This window comes from Atractosteus spatula, chromosome 3 (genome assembly GCF_055471065.1).
Source record: "Atractosteus spatula isolate fAtrSpa1 chromosome 3, fAtrSpa1.hap1, whole genome shotgun sequence".
NCBI classification, from domain to species: Eukaryota; Metazoa; Chordata; class Actinopteri; order Semionotiformes; family Lepisosteidae; genus Atractosteus; species Atractosteus spatula.
Window position 1 is genome coordinate 17,207,334 of NC_142708.1, and position 24,490 is coordinate 17,231,823.

The 24,490-nt window shown below is 37.2% G+C and overlaps 1 protein-coding gene across 2 annotated transcripts in view; it reads left to right on the top strand.

Moving 5' to 3' along the window:
- The window catches only part of cemip2 (cell migration inducing hyaluronidase 2), a 37,574-nt gene extending 14,035 nt beyond the window's left edge, over positions 1-23,539 (top strand). For both annotated transcript variants that reach the window (XM_088911733.1, XM_088911731.1), the window contains exons 8-24: positions 640-849; positions 2,272-2,477; positions 4,097-4,166; positions 5,064-5,192; positions 6,297-6,385; positions 8,850-8,981; positions 10,929-10,964; positions 11,319-11,474; positions 12,279-12,456; positions 13,614-13,829; positions 14,258-14,469; positions 16,345-16,527; positions 19,163-19,382; positions 19,690-19,791; positions 20,201-20,346; positions 20,880-20,986; positions 21,663-23,539. In XM_088911733.1, the coding sequence (XP_088767859.1) occupies positions 640-849; positions 2,272-2,477; positions 4,097-4,166; positions 5,064-5,192; positions 6,297-6,385; positions 8,850-8,981; positions 10,929-10,964; positions 11,319-11,474; positions 12,279-12,456; positions 13,614-13,829; positions 14,258-14,469; positions 16,345-16,527; positions 19,163-19,382; positions 19,690-19,791; positions 20,201-20,346; positions 20,880-20,986; positions 21,663-21,859 (2,589 nt within the window). In that variant the 3' untranslated portion in view covers positions 21,860-23,539. The remainder of the gene's footprint in view (positions 1-639; positions 850-2,271; positions 2,478-4,096; positions 4,167-5,063; positions 5,193-6,296; positions 6,386-8,849; positions 8,982-10,928; positions 10,965-11,318; positions 11,475-12,278; positions 12,457-13,613; positions 13,830-14,257; positions 14,470-16,344; positions 16,528-19,162; positions 19,383-19,689; positions 19,792-20,200; positions 20,347-20,879; positions 20,987-21,662) is intronic.
- The last annotated feature ends 951 nt before the right edge of the window (positions 23,540-24,490 follow it).

Sequence of the window (24,490 nt, forward strand, 5' to 3'; positions counted from 1 at the left end):
TGCATAAAGAACAGGCACATTAAAAAGAAAAGGCTTCCATTCTTGTTTGTTCTTAGATAAAGCCAAGCAGTTTTTTTCAGGTTACACAAATACCACAGCTGGTTAAAGGACTAACCAGCAGAAAGGTAATTAAATAATGTGTGCTGTCTCAACAGCTAAATGTGAAATGAAAGACAGTGCTCTTTGAAAAATTTAACACTTGCTCCAACATTTTTACTGATTTCTTCCCTCCACCCAGGTTTAGGATCTAATTTTTTAGTTCTTATTTTTAAGCAGCATTCTTTGCCAAACTACTGAAAGCCTTAGATATTAGCACGTGCCAAAATAAACTCATTAAGGTGAACTGTATGACATATTTTTCCAAAACCAACTGTTTTTCACCAAGAGTCTTTTTCCATTTACATCTACCAGAGTTTTAGCAACAGACAATTTTTTCAGGTTGCACAAATGCCACAGTTGGTTAAAGCCCAACCAATGTGGCCTAAAATTAAAGAAGTAGTGTGTCTTGTCTCAGTAGCCGAATTGAAAATGGAAAAACAAGGCTCTTGATAAAAACAACATTCAACATACGCTGACCGCTGGAAATGTAACTTCTACTCTTGACATTTGTACGGATTTCTCCCACCACCACCTTTCCAGATTTTAGGGAATTTCACGTCTGTGCATTTGTCTCACATCGAGCTGAAGAACATGGGCCAGCAGGTGATGGGCAGCTACCCAGTGCACTTTCACCTGTGTGGAGATGTGGATGAGAAGGGGGGATACAGCCCCCCAACGTACATCGAGGCTCTTTCGATCCACCACTCGTTTTCCCGCTGTGTTACCATCCACGCCACCAACGGCCTGTTGGTAAGTGTGCGTCTTCTTCGGTTTCCTTCGATGACGCGTGGATATTTTTAAACCGCGCTGCGACCTACTGCTCAACCTGATCGTCAGGGCAAAGTCTTTAGACACAGCGAGCACGCAGAATTTATAAAACTGTATCAGACTTTATTTTCAGGTGTAAAACAAACAAAAGGCCTCAGGAGTGCTTCAAGTCTTCAGAGGATTTGAACTGCATAAAAGAAAGAAAAACAGAAGGAAAGATAAAAAGATAAAAAGGAGCAGTAAGTCCAGTTAGCAGAGTCAGGGGAGAGCCAGTATGACTTCCGCGCTCAATAAAACTTCTGAGGGGATCTACACGGTGTAGATTTTATTTTTTCCAGATGTAATAAAGCTCTTAACTTCTTTGATCTAGTTTGTGCCAGTAGCTGAGTAGCCATCTCCCAGTTGAGTAAGATAAGGTAGCTTGCAAACAAAGAGAAGCCCTGAGCTTCTGTCATAGGTTGCGATAATTTAATATCCTCTGGAGGCACTCAAAATATATTATTTCTTATTCTAGCAGGCTTTGTATGACACATTAAAGGACAATAATTTTTCTTCTGAAAAGGGCTGTCCGTAAACATTATCCCATGAGATAACCCGTTACTACTCTTGGGAATATGCTGTCATCCACAACTCTAGAGTGCTTGTCAAGTGTCTGTTGTGGTGATGTTTTTTTTTCCTGCTTAATATATTTGCTTAATATATTTGCTCTTTGGAGCGTCTGATTTGGTATGGTGCCCCTTTGTGAATGTCAGCTGAATCTTAATCCTATTGTTGCCTGTTCAGAGTTTCATGTGAACAGACAATTAGTTGAAAGCTTCTTTTTGAAATAAAATACATTAATGTTTTGGATCCTGAAACTCACACGTTTAAATGTTTTAAGGTTAGAATTGTAAGTGAAAAATGGGAACATAATTTTTTTATTATTTTAGATAATGCCTTTCGCGAAGGCAAATTTAAAATAATAATACAATTGCTTTATATACAGTATAGTGGGCCAATACAAAGTTGCAACTAAAGAAATAACATAATGCTGTACAATGTGCAGTGGTTCAGTTGTAGGCTACAGAAAGGACCTAATGCAGTAATGCAGTAAGGTGCACAGTAAAAACAATAAAGAGAAGATAAGTGTAGGACACAGTGTTGGCAACCACAGTAGACGTGCACAAATAAAATACAGTCTGAAATGAAAAATAACCAAAAACCTTTTGTGGTCTGGTTTTTGTTAGTGAGCGGTGTCAGGTTTAGCACTGCTGGTGATAACAAATAACATCCGCTGTTATTAACCTTGCCTGTGCTACGGAGGTGAAAAGACATTTTCTCAGTGAACACAGTTAGTGAAACACAGCACGTGAGTTTTGTAATGACTTTTAACATAAGTCAGTGATCGAATTGTTCTACCCACAGATAAAGGACACTGTAGCCTATGACACGCTGGGACACTGTTTTTTCCTGGAGGATGGAATTGAGCAAAGGAACACCCTGTACCATAACCTAGGACTGGTGACAAAGCCCGGCACACTCCTGCCCACAGACAGGAACGACACCATGTGCACTTCCATTAGAAGCAAAGTGTATGGAAACTACACCCCTGTGCCAGCAACCGACTGCAAGTACGTATACTTACAGGGGGAAACAGATGTCATGCACAACTTCAGTTCCTGGCCCTTGACGATAAATCAACCTCTATTCTTTCAGTGTGGGGATGATTTATACACTTATCTGACACATGGGCAACTTGGTGCTCGTTTCTTTTACTGCATAATTAATTTCCTAAAAGTATGATGGAGAGATTTATACGCGCTTGAAAGCTGTTCTCACAAATCATACATTGTACGTTTAACAGATACTGTAGTGTGTTACTTCTAGCTGGAAAGAGGGCAATTTTTCTAGATTGTACCATCAAGCAGACAAAATATGTGCTGTGACCATTATGCCCAATTTAGGGTATCAGTCTCGCTTAAAAGCTGCATGAGGGAACTTTGAGACACAAGGGAAGATTCCAAATGTTCTTTTCAAAAATGGTTTTGCCAGAAATTGGAATGTATTGAAAATCTGTTATAGTTCTGTGTATTCGATAATGACTGTCTGTTTTTAATATAAAATTATAATAATTTATAATTGCATCGCATTAATTTATAATTAGATGTATATTTTACCTAATTTATTTTAAAAAAAACTTTTTTTCTTTCAGCGCATAGCTCAGAAAATGAAAACATCCCATAAATTTGCTTAGCTGGAAAGTGGGAGCAGTCAAACAGTGCCATTCATGTATTAGAACGAGAGGCTCTCATGTAAAAGAATGTGAAACTCCCCTGTAGTAGCCATGTCATTCTTCATGTTTTCCTGGTCCGTGTGTAATTGAACAATCAAAACATTCTCACAGTCTCAAAGTTATTAAAAAAGGGACCAGGTTAATATCACTTACCTCTTACAGGTCTGACTGTTGTACTAGTTTGAGTTTGGCCATTTAGAATTGTTTTTATTGAGGTCTCCCTTCTTTGAGGTGCTGTGGCAGCTATCGTTTGTAGCAACAGTTGTGTTTTACGTGTGTACGTTTATTTTGAAATCAGTAAGTGCTGATGTTTCATTATTAAATGTATACTTTAATATTAATATTATCTGATTAATATTAATAATATCTGTAATGTTCACATTTCTGTCAAAATGCCATGTTTTGGCGACACAAGAATATTTTAGCACCAATGGAGTTTAATGAGGCCAGATGTAAGACTAGGAAATAGTTTCCATGGAATGTCATGTCATGTCATGTCCTTTGCCAAACCGGTTTATACCATACGGTTCCATGGAATGTATATACAGTAATTTGACAAACATATTCATGACACAAGGCTGACTTTTTTTCAACCTGGTTGGCTCTTTTACAGATTCACCTACAATACAGTGACCTTTTAAAGGGCACAGTAAAAATAAACAGCGCTGTACAGTGTGCATTTATCACAGGAGCTCCAAAACAGTTACATTCTTCAGTGCCTCTGAAGATAACTTGTATAAGGATGATTAATTTGACATTACTTTCAGGTTGTTTCACTTTATAGATGGAATTTTTGAGTGCAATGTAGCATAATAAGGAGCCATATAGGTATTGATCTTTGTCTGATTGTATTCTTGGTGTGACTCCTTTCTTCATTAAGTTAACAGATGGAAAGCATTCTGCCCAGATCTCCTTCTGTGGCCTTTGTTTTACTCCCTGCTGTTGCTTTTGCTGCAGGGCAGTCGCTACTTTCTGGGTGGCTAATCCCAACAATCACTTGATCAGCAATGCTGCTGCAGGCTCCCAGGTGAGAAAATTGTTTTCTGTCAGCCCAGGGTACGCATCTGATTTTTAAGACTGGATGCTGTGCTTTTCAAAGAGTGGACTTTAGAAAATAAAAGTTCTTTTAGCCGAGGTACAATTTACAGCTTCAGCCCTTGATTGTGTTGTAGAATGTATATCGAGGGGCTTCATACTTTTAAAAAAATATATGGTGTATCTCCCAGGAACTGGAGGTGTAGGCCTATTTGCCTTAGCTTTTAGAGGTTGCACACAACACTTATTCAGGCCTTGTGTTATATATTCTTTAATAATTCTATTTAGTATTGAAAGGATGGTGGATTTATTATTGCACTACTTAAAAAATGATCCTCGAAAAGCTTAGACTGGAGGGCTTTAGCATAAAGTGAATAGAAAACTAGTCTTTGTAGAGGTTATTTATGCATTTCTTTCCATCGGTTAAGTTCCATGCTTTGAGGATCAGAGCAGCTTGAGTTGTATGCATTGTATTTGCAAGAATTTCATTTTGTGGTCCAGACTTGTTTTTGTTCTCTAGTCAAGTGGAAACAAAGAGATATGAATTAATGAATGTTAAAGGATTAGCTATGTAAACTGAGTTTTTCTACCATAAGGCTGAACTCTTGAAAACCCTTTCTTAGTGAACATTGATAGCTTAGTGTGCCCTAAAGTCGCAAAAAAGCTTTCAAAAGGTTAAAAAAAAGATCCTATTGGTTTGGAAAACCAAACATAACTGCACTGTAGAAATACATTTAAGATTTCTTCTAAACTGAATTAAATCTCTCTTCTTACCATCTTTGATTCTTGTGTTTTGCTTTGCAGCACTGTCATTGTTGTAGGTAGTGGTAGAAGCCTGAATGTTGTGAATCAGTTGCTTACAATAACACAGTTGTGTCTGAACCACCAGGATGCTGGGATCTGGTATGTGTTTCACAGCATGTCGACAGGAGACACACATGGACTGGTTCCAGAAACTAAGGCAGAGCTGACTCCATTGGGGATATTCTATAACAACCGAGTGCATTCCAATTTCAAGGCAAGCAAATTGCATGTCTGTGTTGAAGTAAAGAAAAAAATACATTCATTCACACCATAAAGCTAATGAGTTTTTTTTAATTGACATTTGCATTAACAGCAACGTGATTTGTTTTGTTTTTGCACCTTCTAGGTGAAAGCAGTTTCCATTTTTAAAAGATTTTGCAGTTGTAGTCATATTTTGTTTCTTTTTTATTTGGATTTTACTCTATTATTCAGTTAGAAATAAAACACTAAATTAAGCACAGCTAATAGTTTTGCAGCACATAATTTAGATATTCTTGGATGGAAATGAGAAAAGTTCCTATTCTTCCCATAAAATCTATTGTTAAGTCTGACACTCAAGTTTAAAAAGCATCAAATAGATTTCTGAAACTATATATTCTGAAAATTTCCAAAATATTTACAATTGGCTCTGAAACTGGATGTCTTTCTTTCAAACTTTGGTGTTGTCATGACAGTAGCATTCCATATATTGAATAAATTGAAATATATTAATTTTCTGAAATATTAAAACCATTATTATCTGAGACTGCAATATAGCAAATAGATCTGAACACAAATTTCTGTTACATAATAATGGTGTTTGCAGATAATTCCTCTGACTTTGCGCTTAAATAATATTTTTTGACCCATTCAGAGTTTAAGAAGTCAAGTTTATAAAAATGATGCAAGCTAATCTGTTGTTATTTCTGTGAAGTGTTAATATATTTATATTTGGACAGGATTTGCCCTGAGTAATCTGTCCTGTATTTGATATATATGGTAGCCGGTCTTTTCTTAAATACTGTACAGCCCTGGAAGACGGAAAACCAAGACAAGAAATAAAAACAAGCAGCAATAAAAAAAAAGAAAGAGTCATTTGTGCTGAGGTGGTGAATGGAGTTACTTGAGGTTCAGGGAAGCTTATTTTAAGGGAGTCTAGGACCTCTCTCAGCTGTGCCATTATTATGACCAGAGCTAAAATGTAATGTGATGTAATTTGAGACTAATGTAGCACACTGAAACACGTAGCAGGCAACTGAACTTAAAATGGTATTTTTCCTGCCGCACATAAATTCATGGTCTTCATTTCTGTTTTTGTGTGCTTGGCTTCTTATTTCAGGCAGGTCTTTTCATTGACAAGGGAGTGAAAACCACAAATGCAAGCGCAGCGGACCCCAGAGAGTATCTTTGCTTGGACAACAGTGCCAGGTAGGAACTCGAGCGAGATTCAACCGAAGTTTTATGTCAGAGATCTGTCCAGAACCCATGGAAGCACAATAAGAATCAGCTGTGGTGTGTGGTGGATCACCATTTTCTTAACAGTAATTCCCCCTTGGTCTGTCGTTGTTATGCTCTTCATGTGTACAGTATGTACACTGAAGTGCAATACGTATACAACAAGAGCATTGGAACCAATAACATTTGTCGCTTTTAATGCATCTCAGTATATTACAGACCATGCCTGCAATTTCTTTTGTTGAAGAACGACCTAATAGATTTGATGAGCACAAGAAAAGGACTTATGAAAGACTTGTGAGACAGAGAAATCAATACAGTTTAGAGTTATCGGTTTTTCCATCTGGGATGTTCTGAGAACCTCATCTTTGTCATTGTTACAGTGGCAGCTAATAAATAAAGGTTAAGAAATGTTTGATTCTACTAAATGTCATTTTCTACAGTAAGACATTGTAAAAGTCAAAGGTGCCAGCAGTTGGAGTTGAAAGGTTACCACACTTTGCACTGCACACGTGGAAAGTCCGTCTGATGTGTCAGAAGCACTTGTACCTTACTAACAGATTCAGTGACAAGTGAATTCCAATAATGAACTATTGCTCTTCACTGGGGAGGCTGAAGGGTATTATACTATAGGTACAGGGAGAGATTAGTTAACTTTTATTGACAAAGTATGCCAAGAAAGAACATGTTGAAATGTGGCCTAAGTCACACCACATCAGCATAGTGCCAGGGAATTAAGAGACTTCGTGTAACTCAACCAGCAATTCCTTTTACATGTATATAATGTAGAGAAATAAGTTAGTGAAGCCTGAAGATAAATATGGAAATTTCATAATTTTTTCACAACAACCTTGAATCAAAACCAGTGTTTATGTAAATATTCATTTGGGTTTATAGTAACCAATTCCATGTCTCTAGAAACAAAATGAACTAAACAATGTGTAATCAAGGTACAGGGGATGTGTGGCCTTGAGGCCGGGTTTGGAAAGCCCCATCCTATGTAAAGATCAGAAATGTTGCGAGCTTAGTGTTTACCATAGAGAAAAGGAACTTACTGAAGGCCTCAGAAAAAGTTATTTTCTAGCTGTCATCTGGACAGAGTTACAAAATCGTTTTAAGGATTTGGGGAATTGTCAGACAGATAAGCTACAAATGAAGAAAGTTCAAAACCATAGTCATTCTACCCAGAAGTGTCATCCTACCAAAGTCTCTCCATGAACAAACTGGAAAAGTATCAGGGAAGTATCAGAGAACTCTGGAGTAATATCGAAGGGCCTGCAGGCCAGTCTCACCTTGGCTAATGCTACTGTTCATGACTCCATCGTGAGAACACGACTGAATAAGAATGGCGTTCATGGAAGGACAAGAAAGAGAAAACCAAAATAACCTTGCTTCGCTGGCTGAAGTTCTCTAAAGAGCACATCAATGATCCACAAGGCTTCTGGAACTATTTTCTCAGGACAGTGGAGTAGAAAGTAGAACTCTTTGGCCCCAGTGAGAAATATTATTTTCTTCTTATTTATTGTTGTATTCTTCTTATTTATTCTTATTGTCATCCTGTAAAGCACTTTTAGAAGCCACCTTTAAAGGCGCTAAATAAAGTAAAGTTTATTATTATTATTATTATATTTGTCGAAAACCAAACACTGCTTTTGAATACAAGAATCTCATCCCAACCGTCAAGCATAGTGGCTTGCCATCATTGACGCAACCATGGGTTCTGCACTGTATCAGAAGATGCAGAGAGATTGTCAGGCCATTTATCTGTGATGAAAACCCTGTCGAAATATTGTAGCAGTACCAAAAGTGAGCTGTCCATGCAAGGTAGCCCACAAATATCACAGAGCTGAAGGAGCTCTGTGAGAAAGAATGGGCCAAAATCCCTCAAAACCAATGTGAGAAACTGCTCAACGGTTATAGGAAACATTTAGTTACAGTGTTCGCTGCTCAAGGGAGTGCCATCAGTTACTAAATCTAAAGGTTCGTGTACTTTGTCACACGTGGATATTGAATGTTGTGTGACTGAGAGAATAAATGTTGAAAGAGTATATTTAATTTGTTTATTATAAGGACTTAGATTAAGATAACATTTTAAAATGTGAAACGTGAAAATATTAAGGGATTCACAAACTTTTATTCATCGTTGTATGCATTTAAGTTCTCCATGTTTTTGCATTGTTTTGTTTAATGTTTTTGTTTTACTAAGCAGACTTTCTTCTTTAAGCAGAAAATATACAATTGGAAACCCCTGAAAGAGCCTCAACTCCTTTGAAAAGCGTTTTTTAAAAATAATGTTTGTTTGTTTATTTTAGTGAGCAAACATACTGAAATAAGAAGGTACAATTAGGAGATTGCAAGACCTTATTTCAAAACCAGTGCCAGGGTGTCAAAGACTGGGCCTGGTTTCCTCAGATAAACCCTCCGAGTTGTGTTCCAGGTTCCGTCCGCACGAGGGCAGAGATCCAAAGAAGCCACGTGTTGCTGCTGTCATTGACCGTCTAATATCTTTCAAGAACAACGACCTTGGAGCGTGGATCAGAGGAGGGGACATTGTTGTTCAAAACTCAGGGTAGGGCACGTTCTAGCAGGATCAGCCTTGACGGCGATGTTTCTGAGGAGGTGTGATAGAAGTGGCTGATCAAACTGTTGTCAATTTATTAGAAAAAAATCCAAAACGTAAGATGAGCTGTTTCACCAATGATTTTCTTGTTGCTTTTGATACATTTCTGTGTAGTATGTAGTTTTGCTCCATGGATGAATAGGCTGGAAATGGAGACTATTCTTAAACGTGAAGTGTTCGAACACACTAGGGTCTCTAATACCTCATTACAAATGAAAGCTACAGTATGTGGCTTGGTAACGTTAACTCTTGCAGTAAAGATGTTGGAGAAAAACATCCAGTGAGCAGGAATTAATTTCAGATGGTTTGCATGGTGCTAGTTTTGTTGCCTTTGCTGATTCATGTTACACTCAGAGAATGTGCAGGCAGCTTTGCTGCAAAAATGCTTGGTTCTGTGTTGGAAGCATGGAAAATTCCACTTTCTGCCAAGTAGGCTTTCAAAAATCAGGATACTTGTATACGCTGCTTTGAGTTTTTTTTTCTTTTCTTCTGTAGGCAGCCAGAAGCTCATGTTTCATACCACAATATTGTTTATTTGGTCCAAATCCATTACTTAATTGTTTCATACTAATCTAGTTCTGCATAGAAGACATTTTAGGATTGTTTTCCTTATAAAAGGTTGAATTTTTTAAGCTGTCTGAAGGTCTTAAGGCAGAATATCTTTTCTCCTCCAGAGAGACATATTTCCAAAGCCTTTCTTAACTCCAGCTGTTTTTCAAATATCTGAACCACAAATGCTGATCAATTACAGATTTCCATAGTTTTATGTAATGAGGCTTTTCAATGAAGCTACTAGTCTGAGACTGATTCACTAACACATTCATAATCCTACTTAAAGACAGGGATTTTAGCATGCCTTTAGTAACTCTACCTGTCTAAATACTGTATTTGGTATGTTTTTTATTCATTAAAAAAAACTTCAAACAGTAATGTGAAAATCACATATATAACTGATATATTGTATATGTATGCACAATACAGCTGTGAAAATATTTGCTAGGACCACTGTTTAAGACACAGGCAATAATAGGATTGTTATTCAAAAGAATGTGACACCGGATTGTGAATGCATGTAAACAGTTCTAGTTATATAAGAGCACATTTTTACACATAAACAGATGTTTGACAAACTAGCCAGCCTTGACTTTGATTCTGACTCGTATAAATCTTGGGTTCGATGGCCTTATCTCCTGTCTCACCCACATCTCTGTGGGTGTTTTCATCATCATTGTGATTGAAATTTTCTGTTCTAAATGATTAGCAGCAGCAGCTAATTAGTGAATGTTAAAAAGAAGCAGATTTAATTAATGAGTCCATTGCAGCTCAAAAGTGCACACCTTGAATTTTATCATTAATATTAATTTTTGTTGTTCTGCAAGGAACAAGGAAGATATGTAGTACATGTAGATATGTAGGAAAAAAGTCTAAACATTCCATTTAATAACTAAGAACAGGAGGCACTGCTCTATTCAAGGGGCTGTTGAAGTGTGAAACAGGCTACCCAACCATGTTGTTGAAGCCGATACCTGCTTTTATTCAAGTCACAGCTGGAAGAGATCCTTGTAACAATTAGCTACTAACGACCAAATAGGTCAGATGAGCCAAACAGACTCCTGTTGTTTGAAACTGTTCATATGTTCTTAAAACATAATTCATAACAGCATAACAGAAAACAGCAGTATGTTCTTCACTAGAATAAGTTTCAGTTTTATATTTCAATAAATATGTTCTATCCTCTCATTCCAAGATGTGGAGATTTTAAATGTTTGCATTTTAAACATGCCTTTGGCTAATTAGGATTGACAACTTCTTTAATACTGTTTTATTTTTTTAAATAACCACTTACTAGAAATATGCTTTTGGCCTTTTTCATGAATCTGTGTTTTACATTTGCAGTTTTGCTGATAATGGTATTGGACTATCATTTGCAAGGTATGCATGTGTGTGTGTGTATTCAATTTTTTCCATTCAAGAAAATAAGTATTTTCTTTATTTAAATATTTCCTATAAAGGAAACACTGTTTACTGATCAGTTGCTTTTTATTTAAATTGTTTTTGGCACAGATGGTTTTCTAATTCCGTGTTTTACTTCTGACACATAATTTTGGCTAACTCATATCATTGACTATAGTAAGTCCTGTCGAATGTAATGTGCTTTATCACTGTTGTCAACTTTATCAGGAGGTATAAGTAAAAAAATACATTCAAAATGATTAAATGATTAACTCCAGAATTAGTGCTTTAGATGCAATATATGTATCTCATTTTTTCTTCCGTTTGTTTCAGTGATGGAAGCTTCCCTAAAGATGAAGGGTCCAGTCAGGAAGTATCGGAATCTTTATTTGTTGGTGAAAGCAAAAACTATGGTTTCAATGGTGGGCAAAACAAGTACTGGGGAGCAGGAGGGAGTGAAAACAGAAACAGAACTCTGCCAAGGAACAGGTAAGGAGAAAGGAGTAAAACACAGAAAATTGGTCGAGGGAAGTGACAGCTTCTACACTTATCTTTTCAGTCTGAACAAGGCTCAAGTAATTTGAAGGGTCCTCTTGGGCACTGAAATGAACTCCGGCAGCTGTGTTCATTTGAAACATCCTTGTAAACTTTTAACAATTTTATCCACAATAAATGCAAGGCATTAAGGCACTTTAAAAATGAAGACCATTTCTCAGTATTTAAAAAAAGATGGAGTTATGTCAACTAGTCTACAATTAGTTGACATCCAACGAGCTCCTTTTCATAGACTGTAAACTGTTTCCAATTAACTGTAATTCTCCACTGCTGTTAAACATCATTTCAGTGAGGCTATAACATAAGTGGTGTTCCCTTTTGTCTTGTTTTGCTGAACCTTCCTAGAAGGCTTTTGTGTTCTTTCTAAACATCTCTTAGTTACGATGTATTTCTGGCACAAGGGCCTTAATCATGATTTGACAGAAAATCATTTGCTAATTAGAGTTTCCTTAAGAGCGGAAACTTATAAATGTTTGAGATGAACAGGATGCCTGTGTCTTAGCAGGAAAAAACAGGAGGAAATCTGAACTTAATCTGAATAATGTAGATTAAAATATATGTTCTTTCGAAAACAACGTTTAATTGGAGTACACATAGTCAGTTTCTACTTCACTATATAAGGTCCACAGTAGTCCATTTCAGGTCAAAGGAATTGTGGTTAATGGGAATTAAATGCAGAAAATGATGCACTTCGTCAAGAAGCACAGGAAAACAAATAGCGAGTAACTTTTTTTGCAGAACCTTCCCAATTCGAGGGTTTCAGATCTACGACGGTCCGGTTCGCCTCAGCAAGAGTACCTTTAAGAGCTATGTCCCTACTGCTGACAGATTCACGAGTTCAGTCGGCTTCTTTCTGAAGAACCCTTGGCAGCTAACACCTAAGAACAACATCTCATCTGTCAGGTTTGAAGACAGTGTATGTATTTCCTATTTCTGTAATATCTAACCATTTGGGGTGTACAATTACAGGATTTCCTGTTCATGATTAAGTGTCTGGGTACCTTTTTAATTAGTGAAGCTGATTCAAAAGAAAAGTCTTATTAATTATTTTTAACAGTAAGAAATTTTTTCTTACATGTATTGCCGATAGGTTATGAATTTATTAAATATATATAAATACCAGAGATTTACAAATCCGTCATGCTAATGGAAAAATGCAAAAATAATATGTTCCGTTTAACATACAGTGGAACTGCTTTCTGCCTTTTTTTCAGAAAATGTGATCTGCCTCTATCAAAAGTAACTGAATGTGTATCTGAAAGAACTCGTATTGAATGCTCTGCTTTTTTATCTCCTTAGAAAAGTTTTACTGTTTCACTTTCATTGTAAAAAAGTAATACATTTTCACAGAAATGAACCAAGCATATTGTTCAACAGTGAAGTGAAAGACTTGATTATTTCTCATATTCACTGAGCAATATCTTGTCATCTCATATGTACCAGCTCTGATTGCTAGACATGATCTTTTGGCTCTCTTCTAAACAATCTGTTCTGAATGTTTTTTTGTGGTTTATCTGTTCTACGGAAAGAACAGGAGTTGTTTCAGGCTTGTTGTTTGTTTCCTTGTGCACATCTCATGTGAAATCTCTATCTTTTGTAGAAAGTGCTTTTCTTTTGTGGCAGGCCTTTTCTTCTGAGGAAGTACATTACAGAATGTAAAAAATGATGGCATGCGTGTGTTTTCCAAATATTGTGGACATGAATTCTGCTTCCCTCTACTGGCTGTTTATGACTTATTTGAAAGCATCTTCTGCTGGATTTCTTAGTCCACTTTAAGGTTCAAAATAAAATCTTAAATTAATTTAGTAGCAAGACTTTTGACCGGTTAAGTTGTGTGCATTGAGCTGTTATTAATAAATTAATAATCATGGCAATAAAAAAATTGCATGAAAGTAAAACAGTGGAGTCTCCTTTTTATCAAGCTCTTCTCTCCCTTTTGGAATTGAAAGCAAGTTCCTTTTAATTCCAAAAGTGTAATTATTTCAAATCCCGATTGCAACAAAAATACATTTCCAAAATGCTTTGAGTATTTGTTTTTGCATGAACAATAATAGTTTTAAAATTGCTCAACAGGTGTCCTTGAAGGTTTTCTTTGGGAAAGCAGGTCCCTGGTTTGAAGAAAACGAACTGGATGGAGACAAGAACTCAGTATTCCATGATGTGGATGGATCTGTAACGGGATATCCAGATACTTACGTGGGCAGAATGGACAACTCTCTGATTCGACATCCAGAGTGCATTAACGTCACTCAGTGGAATGGAGTAATATGCAGTGGCAGATATTCCCAGGTAATGTTTTGTGAATTGAATTAATTTTAAAACATTGAAAATGCAATATAATAGCCTGAAAGACCTGGTGTTTCACTACTATATATTGTAAGAAACAACGAGGATTTAAAGATTTTACACTCAAATTTTTCTCATGCTGTGCAACAAATAGTATTTTAAAGTGGCACTTTTTTGACAGTTGAAAAAAGAAACACTTGTTCCATCATCATCATCATCATCATAAACGTTTATATAGCACCTTTAAAGGTATCTTACCAAAGCGTTCCATTAGAAGGATTTTTAGTGAATAATTTAAGGTGTGGTATGTGAAGATACATATGGCATGAAACCAAAGAAAAAAGCTGAATGGTGACGTGGCTTAGGTTTATCATGCATGACAGAAATCAGCTGGATTGTGTCTAGACTCCTCCTCTCAATACTCCTCCCAGGTCTTCATTCAGACATGGGGCTCTCAGAATTTAAGTATGTCCATCTCCAGGGATGAGTACCCCAACAATTCTATGGTGCTGAAGGGAATCAACAGCCAGCGAGCTGCCTTCCAGCAGTACCAGCCAGTGGTCATGATCGGCAAGAGCTACACTGTTCACTGGAATGGCAAGGCGCCCAGAGACACAGTGCTGTATCTCATTAATTTTGACAAGTAAGTATGCCTACTGCCAAATATAATGTTGTTTAACTTTTTATGATCAGTAGTATTATTATTATACTTATATAGTTCTTTTTTGGATACTTCACTCAAAGCACTTTACAGGTCATAGGGACTCCCCTCCACTACCACCAATGTGTTGCCCCCACATAGGAGGCTATGATTGGGAAAGGCCAACGGGAAATTTGGTCAGGGTACACCCCTACTCTTTTTGAGAAACGGCCTGGGATTTGTAATGACCACAGAGAGTCAGGGTCTCAGTTTTACGTCTCATCCGAAGGATAACATATTTTACAGTACAGTGTCTCCGTCACTATACTGGGGCATTAGGACCCACACTGACTACAGGGTGAGCTCCTCCTACTGGCCCCACTAACACCTCTTCCAGCAGCAACCTTAGCTTGAGCAGCAATAACCAGGGAAATAGCAGACCCTTCTTTTGAATGTCATGTCATTTGCCAAACCGCTTTATACAATATGGTGCTGCGGGAAGCCGGAGCCTACCCGTCAAGCAACGAGCGCACAGCAGTGTACACCCTGGACGGGGCGCCAGTCCATTGCAGGGCAAGAGCAAGCCAATCATACATGGGGACAATTTGGAGGCCACAGTAAGGGCTGAGGGGGGAAATTTGGCCCAGACACCGGGATAACTCCCTACTCTTATTGAGAAATGCTGGTGGTCTTTAATGAGACACAGAGAGTCAGGACCTCGGTTTAACGTCTCATCCGAAAGACAGTACCCACTACAGTGTAGTGTCCCTGCCATTAGGACCCACACAGACTGCAGGATGCAAATCCCCCGCTGGTCCCACTAACACCACTTCCAGCAGCAACCATAGCTTCCCAGGAGGTCTCCCATCCAGGTACTGACCAGGCTCAACCCTGCTGAGCTTCAGTGGGCTGCCAGTTGAGAGCTGCAGGGTGACATGTCTCGATATTAAGATTCCAAACATTAGAACTCCATAAAAAAGATTATACTTTTTTTTTTTAAATATGTTTTGGGGGCTAGACACTCGAAGGTGTCACATTAAAGCAGACAAGAAAAGTACTGTATGCTATTCTTATACTTTCTGTTTGTGTGTTTTTATTAAATGTACAGTATAATCTGGATAGGCTAAAGTAGTATTATGAACTACGACAAGCAAAAGATATGTGTGTGAGTTCAGTTCAATCAGTTAGAGGTACTTTTTGAATTGGCAAAATTTGCAGCATGTTAGTGTGTGGTATTTCCAAGTTTAAAGTTTTAGGTGTAGCTGCTAATCAGTTTTAGCCACAAAGCTAAAAGTGACAGACTTGATAGCACAGTTGGCCACCTGTACCTGCACCTGAGATATCCAGTGCCTGTCCATTGGTCTTGTACAGACCCACTCAACTCACACTGCTGCCAAAGGCAGGGTTTGGAGATTCCTAGCCTGGAGATGGACAGTAATAGAATCTACACAGTGAACCAGAATTATCGCATTCTCTGGAATAAGTGCACTCATATGACAGTAAAAAAAAATCCAAAACTGTTTGTGAAAACCAGTGATGTAGTGTGGTTGGAAACCACAAACTTTACACAATCTTTATACGCTGAGATCAATGGAATTATGTCAATTATTTATCCTGAAGGACCATTTGACCAATGGTGACATTCTGTCACACAACAGCACCTACCGTATTGACCATCTCTGAGGTCTGATATTATCTGGCCTTTCCAAAATCCTTCCATATCTCATATGTTTGCTATTGAATGGACATCTTGTGCAATTTCTTTGTAGGTACGTTAGCACTGTTACCTGTAGGGTTGAATATTTATATAAATCAGGAACGTTCTGTTATTTTTTGTCCTGGAGACACCGTGTTTAACACTTTTTTGTAATTGAACAGAGGTGACTGGATTCAGGTTGGCCTTTGCTACCCTGCAGACACTACATTTCAAATTGTGTCCGACATCAACGACAGGCAGAACAACACCTTTGACAATATAGAGGACTATGGACCTGTCAGCTCCCTTGAGGATTTACATAAAAGACAACAGGACAGGAAGTACTTTTTTGACAAGAGCACTGGGTGAGTTTTGTGGTATTTCACGGGATGTGTGTGGTATTTAGTGACATTCACATAATTCTCTTCAGTTCAAAGAGATCCTTCTTATTCATCTTGCTATAATTATATCTTGCTTTATAATGATAAAGTTAGCAAGTCATTCATTAGGGCAAAAGAATAATGTTTCCTTTTAAAGTATATTAAAGAAAATTGAACCCAGAAAGGAGAAATGCATCTTGAAATCAAATCAAATACAGTGCCCTTCATATTTATGTATCCTCCAATGCAATCAAAATGAAAAACAACATATGAGTTGAGTTACTCATATGAATGAGTTGGATGTTGTGTCTCAGTTCTAAAAATGTTCTACCAACAGTGGGGTATGAATAATGTATGTATGCTTTTTTGTATGTAAGTCAAGGGTAGGAGGCATGTACAGCCTGTACATGTGTCTGCTAACTTTGACTTACTGTACTGTATATGCTCAAAAGGGTGGATTGAGAAGCCATAAAACCATTCCCTCTCCTGTAGCATTGTGTTAAGAACATTCATTTTCATACCCATAGCTCATTGCAACAGCTGGATTTAACTCCCTCCCTAATTTGGAATCATAGTGGTCCCCTGGATTAGTGTTCATAGAGTTGTCTTTAACATACAGTATATGCAGGGCATGAATCAGAAAAGAATTTTGACAGGGCCGACCATTTACTTTTGATATTGCAGCATTTTCAGTTATAAACAGCAGTGTTTGAATTGGGTTTCTAGAGGTCATTGCAAGCACTCACTGGCATGTCACTGGAAGCTCATCTAAAAAGAACAATAAGCATGAGTATCCCATACCAGCCTGAGGGATAATGACCATTTTTGAAAGATGTAAGCTGCAGTACACATGTAGGTATACAGGTGAATTTCCATGATACATCATCTCTTCACAGCTGTGCTATATTCAGACAAAATGCAGTTTGACCTTTATAAGTGTAAAATATTTTTCCCATGTATTTCTGAACTTAAATGTTGTAAACACTCAATTCCAATTTGTGATTTACCACACTGATTATTCATATAACATAATCTATGTACTGGTTCTTTTGATTTGTTCTAATTCATTGCAGCAAGTTATTTTGTTACCCAAGAACCTTGTTTTACATGATGCTTTCCTGAAAGGGAAAATGTAAAGTATTTGTAGCAACGCACACCCAGACAGTACTTTTCGAGTTCAACAACTAAATGGAAATAATTAAAAAAACTATGTGCTTCCCAGATAATGGGAAATTTTATCTAGTACTGAGAAATCCGAGCACAAAAAAATATTTTTGTATTACCAAAAATGCTGTGCACATTTTCCATCTTGTTCCTTTAGAGGCGTCTCTGAAACAAAACTGTTTCCTGCTCGGTGCAATCGCAAATTCCTTCTTCTGCCAGGATAGTCCCATCGCCATGTTGTCAGTCTCACCTAAATGCCATTTATCTTGCCCACCAACTTTAATGCGCAAACGTATTCCTAGAAACCGCATGTTCATATTTTTGTCAGTTCCATGTGTTTGTAGGCTGTGAACAGAATGGTCTCAGCTTTACATTTAATAGGCAGACTTGTAAACATTTAAACTGGCAGACGTAATAGGAATTTTATGGAAATGGTTTTGTGCTGTGGAATGTAATAAACTTGGAAAGGATACAGCTTAATATATACTTAAGCAGGAAGGCCAGTAGCAATCATGTGGATTTAAAGCCTAGGCTTGTCGTAATATTGCAATGCACATGTAGTTGGTGAGATTTGCATCTCAAACAAGACATGTAGGTTGGCTTTTGAAAATCACGTTTTTATTTTTGGCTGCATTTACGTTGTGCTGGCTTAAATCTGTGGCATGAAGTTTTAAAAACAAGGCCTATGGTGTGCGAAGTGTGTGACTAAAAAGATTATCATTCACTGTTGCATGCTAATTAAGTACATGTAAGTCTTTAAAATCCTAATGAAAATGCTGATGTAGTACTATACTTCTCTAATCTTTTAGACTTCTGGATTATAAGAACCAACAACTGATAGAGCAGGTTTTCATATTGCTTTCTTATCTCATTTAGTTCAGGTTCTGACAGGTTTTTGAAGCCCTCTGCCTGAGAGGGGAGAGTGCCTGCAGCTACAAGGGGCATCAGTTTCGGAGTAGCTGAGATAAAATATTAGTATAGAGTATCCACTGTAGAGCCACTATATCCTCCCATCTGCTTTTATATACAGTAGATGCATTTCCATTGAAAGCATTTGTAAAAGCACTGATTTAAGTGTAATATTCCTCTCTAAATAAGATTTTATTAAAATGCAAATGTGACGTTGCAAACGTGTTGCATCCGAAAGCCTGTTCTTCTGAACCCCCTTACAATAGCTAACATGTGCAACGAGAAACATCAGTGGCTTTTCAAAGTAGTGAAAGCACATCCAGCTTAACGTATGGAATTGCTGTGCAGAGAAGACAGCACAAAAAATATATATACAGCAACCACCTGTCCAACAAACCGGGTAATTCCGACAGCTGTTTTTATAAGAGAGACGTGCAGTGTCATTTCTTCAGCAGTGCATCTAAAAACATTCTAAAAAAGCTTCAGTACAGCCAGTTGACAGTCTTTTGCATATTTTAGTGGCTAATTGTCCTTTTTTTGTTTCTAGGCTGTTGTGGTTGTTCCTGTATGCCAGACACAGCAGAGACGGTCACAGTTACTGCTCCCGCGTGGGCTGTGAGCGACTGAAGATCATCGCCACGACAACCTCGAAAGAGATCAGCAACTGCATGGCAAAAGCTTACTCAAATGATCCAAAACCCCCAAAGGTTCTTATTCCAATGCCACCACCAACCACAACACCTTGCAAAAACTGTGGAGCTTCTATGGTAAATGATTTTTTTCTTTCGGCTGGACTAAAAATACTTCAAGTTTGTCAACTGAAATTGTCACAAATTGATAATGATATTCAATACTAGCACATGAGGTTTATATTGTTACTACTCATTAGCTTCATGTTTTTTTGTGGGTTCACAGCATAAACACAGAACTATTTTATTTTTAATTAACAATGAACCACTGTTTTTACCCTAATAGGTATTGATAATCAGGTTTCAGTAGTCCAATGTACGTACTGTGAATTGTTCAATTATTCAATTTTACACCCCTGAACTTTAACAAATGGTTTTATTTCAGTTGGTCTTCACAAGTGATCCTCACAAAATCTACCTCCAGGCTCAGATTAAGTCCCTCAGCAGTGAAGAGCTACAAAAAGGCAATGAAGAATCATTCATCACCGTGAGCAATATTACAGTTGTCCCTTTTTTTTCTCCAAGAAGATTATGCAAGCTGAAGAAAATTGGTTTCCCCCCTGGAATTCATTATTACAACCTATCCTTAATCCTTTCGCAAATTTCTTTAGCAAGAAATAATTTTTTATCTAGTCTACCTGAGTCTGCTAAGTACCCTAAATGGCAATATTTAAGTCTTGTCATCCTTAGAAGGACAACACTGCATTCTCCTTTCTGATCCTATGAAATATTACAGTACACAGGATGAGCCTATTTCTTTAGTTTTTGGTAAATTTGTACAGAATTTTGGTTCTGGTGTTTATTCTAGCGAATAAAACTGGGAATCCAAAGAAGCTGGCCTCTGAGATGTGTTGGTGTCTGCTTGAACTCATATGCATATTATTTTTATTTTCAAGGTAAATGCTGAAAAGTTCCCCTTCACAGAGTCTGGATTTTTTCTGGTTACTGTGGATGCTTGCACTGGCCGAGTGACAAAGAAATCAGTGTTCCCCGAGCTGGAATCTAAAATGGACCAGTATTTGAAGACTGGAATTCCTGAGAGGTAAGAGCAAGGTCTTCGAGTGTCGTATGTTGCTTCCCATAAAGTTACAAGTAGAATAAAAAAAAATTTTCTGCATTCAGATTTTAAATTTTAGAAAGTTAAGCCAAAAATAAAGGAAAAAATGTTAACAGTTTCCAGAACTTCCTTCTGTCCTTCCATCCATTTTCTTCATCCAGTACAGGGTTGCAAGAAAGTTGGAGCCTATCCCAGCAGGCAACAGGTGCGAGGCAGGATACACCCTGGATGGGATGACAGTCCATTACAGGGCACACACAGACACTCATACCAGTGCCAGTTTTACCAGAAGCCTATTAAACACAGGGAGAACATACGAACTCCACGCAGATAGCACCAAGATCCAGAACTGAATACAGGGGCCCCAGATCTGTGAGGCAGCAATGCTAGCCACTGTGCCAGTGATATTTGTTCCTGATAGTGATATGAATTCTGTGACTGCGGAACATGTTGCTACACTGTTTCTGGTGATTCTTCACCTCACTTCTGTCATCTTGTGCACTTTCGTCGTCCCTTAGGTCAATTGTTCTTCTTGGGACTCGAGCAGTGCAGAAGGGGCTTGGCGGCATTGCTCGACATTTTGTCACACTGGGAACAGCCAAAGAGGCAGATCTGAAAAATAAAGGTTTGTTGTTTTTGCCAAGAGCACCATAACTTGTTGATTTACTGATAGTTACTGTAACTGATAGTTTGCTGGAAAATGGGCCAATATTGTTTTGGTAACATTGTTTAGTGTACTAGTAAGCTATTACTCCAAGAACCCATTTCTTGAAGAATCATCCTCAGCATCGTAACTAGAGTACTACTAGTCCAAGTATCTAGACTTGCTACAGTGTATTCAGTTCTAAATACACCAGATTTTAATTTTCACTTGTGTTCTTGATTGCAGTTTCATTGTGGAGGTTGGAGCTGACCTGTCAGTTCACTTTGCCTTTTACATGCTCAAACTTTAAGAATTTTACATACTCAAATTAAGCCCCAATTTACTGCCTTCAAATCTGAAGAGAGTTAGTTCAGTGGACCTGTAGGTTAAGAGTTGTTCTGGCTGGCCTGGTTTGTAGTCTGTCCAGAGCAGCAGTATCTTTCTTTACGTTCAGAGAGTATAACTGAAAATAAATGTGCAGATTGCAGCTTATACTAGGCCTTGTATAACTTTAACTCTGCCATTTGATTTGACTCGGGACACCTTTCAATGTGAGGTATATTCGGTAGTCCTTTTGTTGGCCTGTTTCTGCACTGCAGAGGAAACCGTTTAGGGGAGAGGTGAATTACTGAACATGTACCCGGATTTTTCTCTTCAGAAAGCTTGGCCTTCTTTGGGTTCCGGGGGCCAGTCAGAACCTCTTGGGCGCAGCTTTATACGGGTCTGAAAGGAGAGAAGCTGGGGCTACTGGAGAAATACATTCCTCTCCAGCTGGAGGACTACTCCTGCGCCAAAACCGACTCGCCCAGAAGGAAAGACTTGGAACTTCTGAAGAGAGCTTTAAGCAAAAACTAAAATCCAAATGTGAATAGAATGAATGTGAACTTGCTAAGTTATTTTATTTATAATATTTCAAGGACCGTGCGTTTAACAATTTGTTTACGGTGTTCAAAGGTTTTTGTGTTTTATGTTGCAAACTAGAGATTTCAGAAGCAATGTGTTGCACTTTCTTCAAGAATGAATCAGTATCCCACACACCTTTCACCGTTCAAGTGGAAATTTGCACAGGAGGGAGAAATCCTGTTAAAAACTAAAGCCAAAAATACAACTTCATTTAACTTGGCTTCTTCCCACTATGAAAACATTTTCAGAAATCAGGATAAGTATTATACAGTTTAATAAATTTATTTTTGTCATTAATATGTCAGGAAAAAAATTAAAGGGGAAACTTTTGCCACAAGATTACCATTTTTTGCTCTGGGTGCTTGCAACAGTTTTTCTGCTCATAAAAGTCATGCGTTTAGTCTCTTGCCAGTTTAATCTCAATTGTTGCTTGTATGCATATGGGATTTTGAAGCATAGTATTCAAAATTGTGCAATTTGTAAATTGTCCTATGAACTATAAGTATACTGCATAGCAGTGTAGATTCTAAATCTTAGAGTGTACAGTATACTGTTATTCAGTTTACTATATGTACTCTGGGAATATTTGATTCATCTTCATATTTTCAAAACAGATTTTCAAAAAATGTTTTTCTGTGTGGTGATCTGCAGTAAATATTCTTTTGTGATTCTAAGCAAAAAACTTTGAGAAAACTTTCCTATAGGTTATCATGCTGACATAAATTAAGGACAGGTCAATACCAAAGTCATTGCTGCCCAAAGCATTCTAGGTTTTTTAGATCTATCTAAAAACTGTCTTGTAAATTTGCCTCATGCTTGGATTGGCTTTTAAATGTGGGAGCAGGACTCCTTGTTCTGCAGTTTATAGAGATTGTATTTTCAGAAAGAGTAAATGTAATATTTATCTACATTACTTTATAATAGCAACAATTACATCAGCTGCTATTACACATGTTGCTATTACTAAGTTTACTAGATAAAATATAAGAACTTGAAAAAATGTTTTTTTATAAAATTACGTTTTGAATTTTGCGGATGTCTTAGTTAATGGTAAGTTACTTATACTCTAGTGCAAAAAGTAATGTAGAAGAAGATTTATGCAGTAATTAGCGGTCTTTAACTGGAATAATTTTTAACCACTGTACTTTTTTTTTTTTAACTCTTAAAGAGGCACAGTTCCATGAATTCATGGGCTGTATTTTAATAGATGTTTTAAGCAACAACAAATAATACTACAGGTTTTTGTGTGGGCTTTACCGTTTTATGGGTAGCGTTACTTCTTAAGAATTGTATCTCATTTAAAGATGCGTTTTAATTTGCAAAGTTTATGAAATGGTGATTTTCATGTTTAATTATACCTGCTTTAAATTTCATTTTTGTTAATGTACAGTAAACACTGAGGCAAAGAAAGAAAGTAGTAGTATTAATATTTCAATCTGTGTCCTGACTTTCATTTCAGTAGTTAATGTTGAATTGCCCTTGGTTGTGGAATGTGAAGGAGACACATATCATGTTTTATATTTCCTGTGGTGCCTGACATTTATTCTGTTATTAGGGTATTTGGAAGGATGTTAACTAAAAAAAACAAATGTAAATATTTATGGTTTGTAATAAAGGAACACTATATTTCCTGAACTCACTGAATTTTGTCAGTATTTTAATAATGTTATTGCTGTCCTGTTTAACTGTGGCATCTCTGTACTTTTTAAGGTTCTGGTTACATTTTCTAAAAAAAAATAAATACACCAACATCAAGGAATGAGAGATTAAAATGAATACAGTGGAACATCGATTATGTTTTTATAGTAGCTTAATTCTGCATGGTATTTTATCTCAATTTGTTTTTTGGGTGTTGGGCATGTTTTTGTTGTTTTGAATGTGTTTATAAAAATGTTAAGAATAAAGTACAGAAGACAAACAAACAGACTGCATGCATGTTTATAGTACGGTATTGTAGAAACAGTGCTATACCATACACATTACTTAAGCTTGTTTATTGCAAGGTAAAGAACGTTACATTTATTGCAGTAGCTGTTTAGTGAGAAATAATATTTATTGTACATTATGTGTAATACACTTTTGCTGGATTGACCCAAGATCACTGGAAAACAATGAAAGCTGGATTATCAATCAGAATAATTGACAATCTGTTTTACAAGGAAAATTTGAAGTGATGTTTAAAGAAGTCTCTTCCAAGGTGATAGCTGTAAATGCCCAGTTAGAGTAAGTAAATTGTGATGCACCTGAGTCAGTTAATAATATCATCAGCAGAAAATGAGATGTCTACAATAAAAAAATGAGTCAAAATGCACTGTTTGGAATGAGGTCAAGCACAATTGCAAAGGAGAAGATGTATTTGTGCTGTGTGGTCCTTGTCTGCTGCAAGGACATGAGATGGAATGGAAAACATGGACTCTGAAAGCCAAGATGATAAAAAATTGAGACCGTGAAAAAGAGCTTAAAGATAGCACATTATTGAAAGTACAAAGATTTTAAAATGGAGGTACACAATTTGTTTTGGATGAATACAGTATCACTGTTGCAGTAACAACTGGAGAAAGTGACAAGAGGAAATCAAGTACA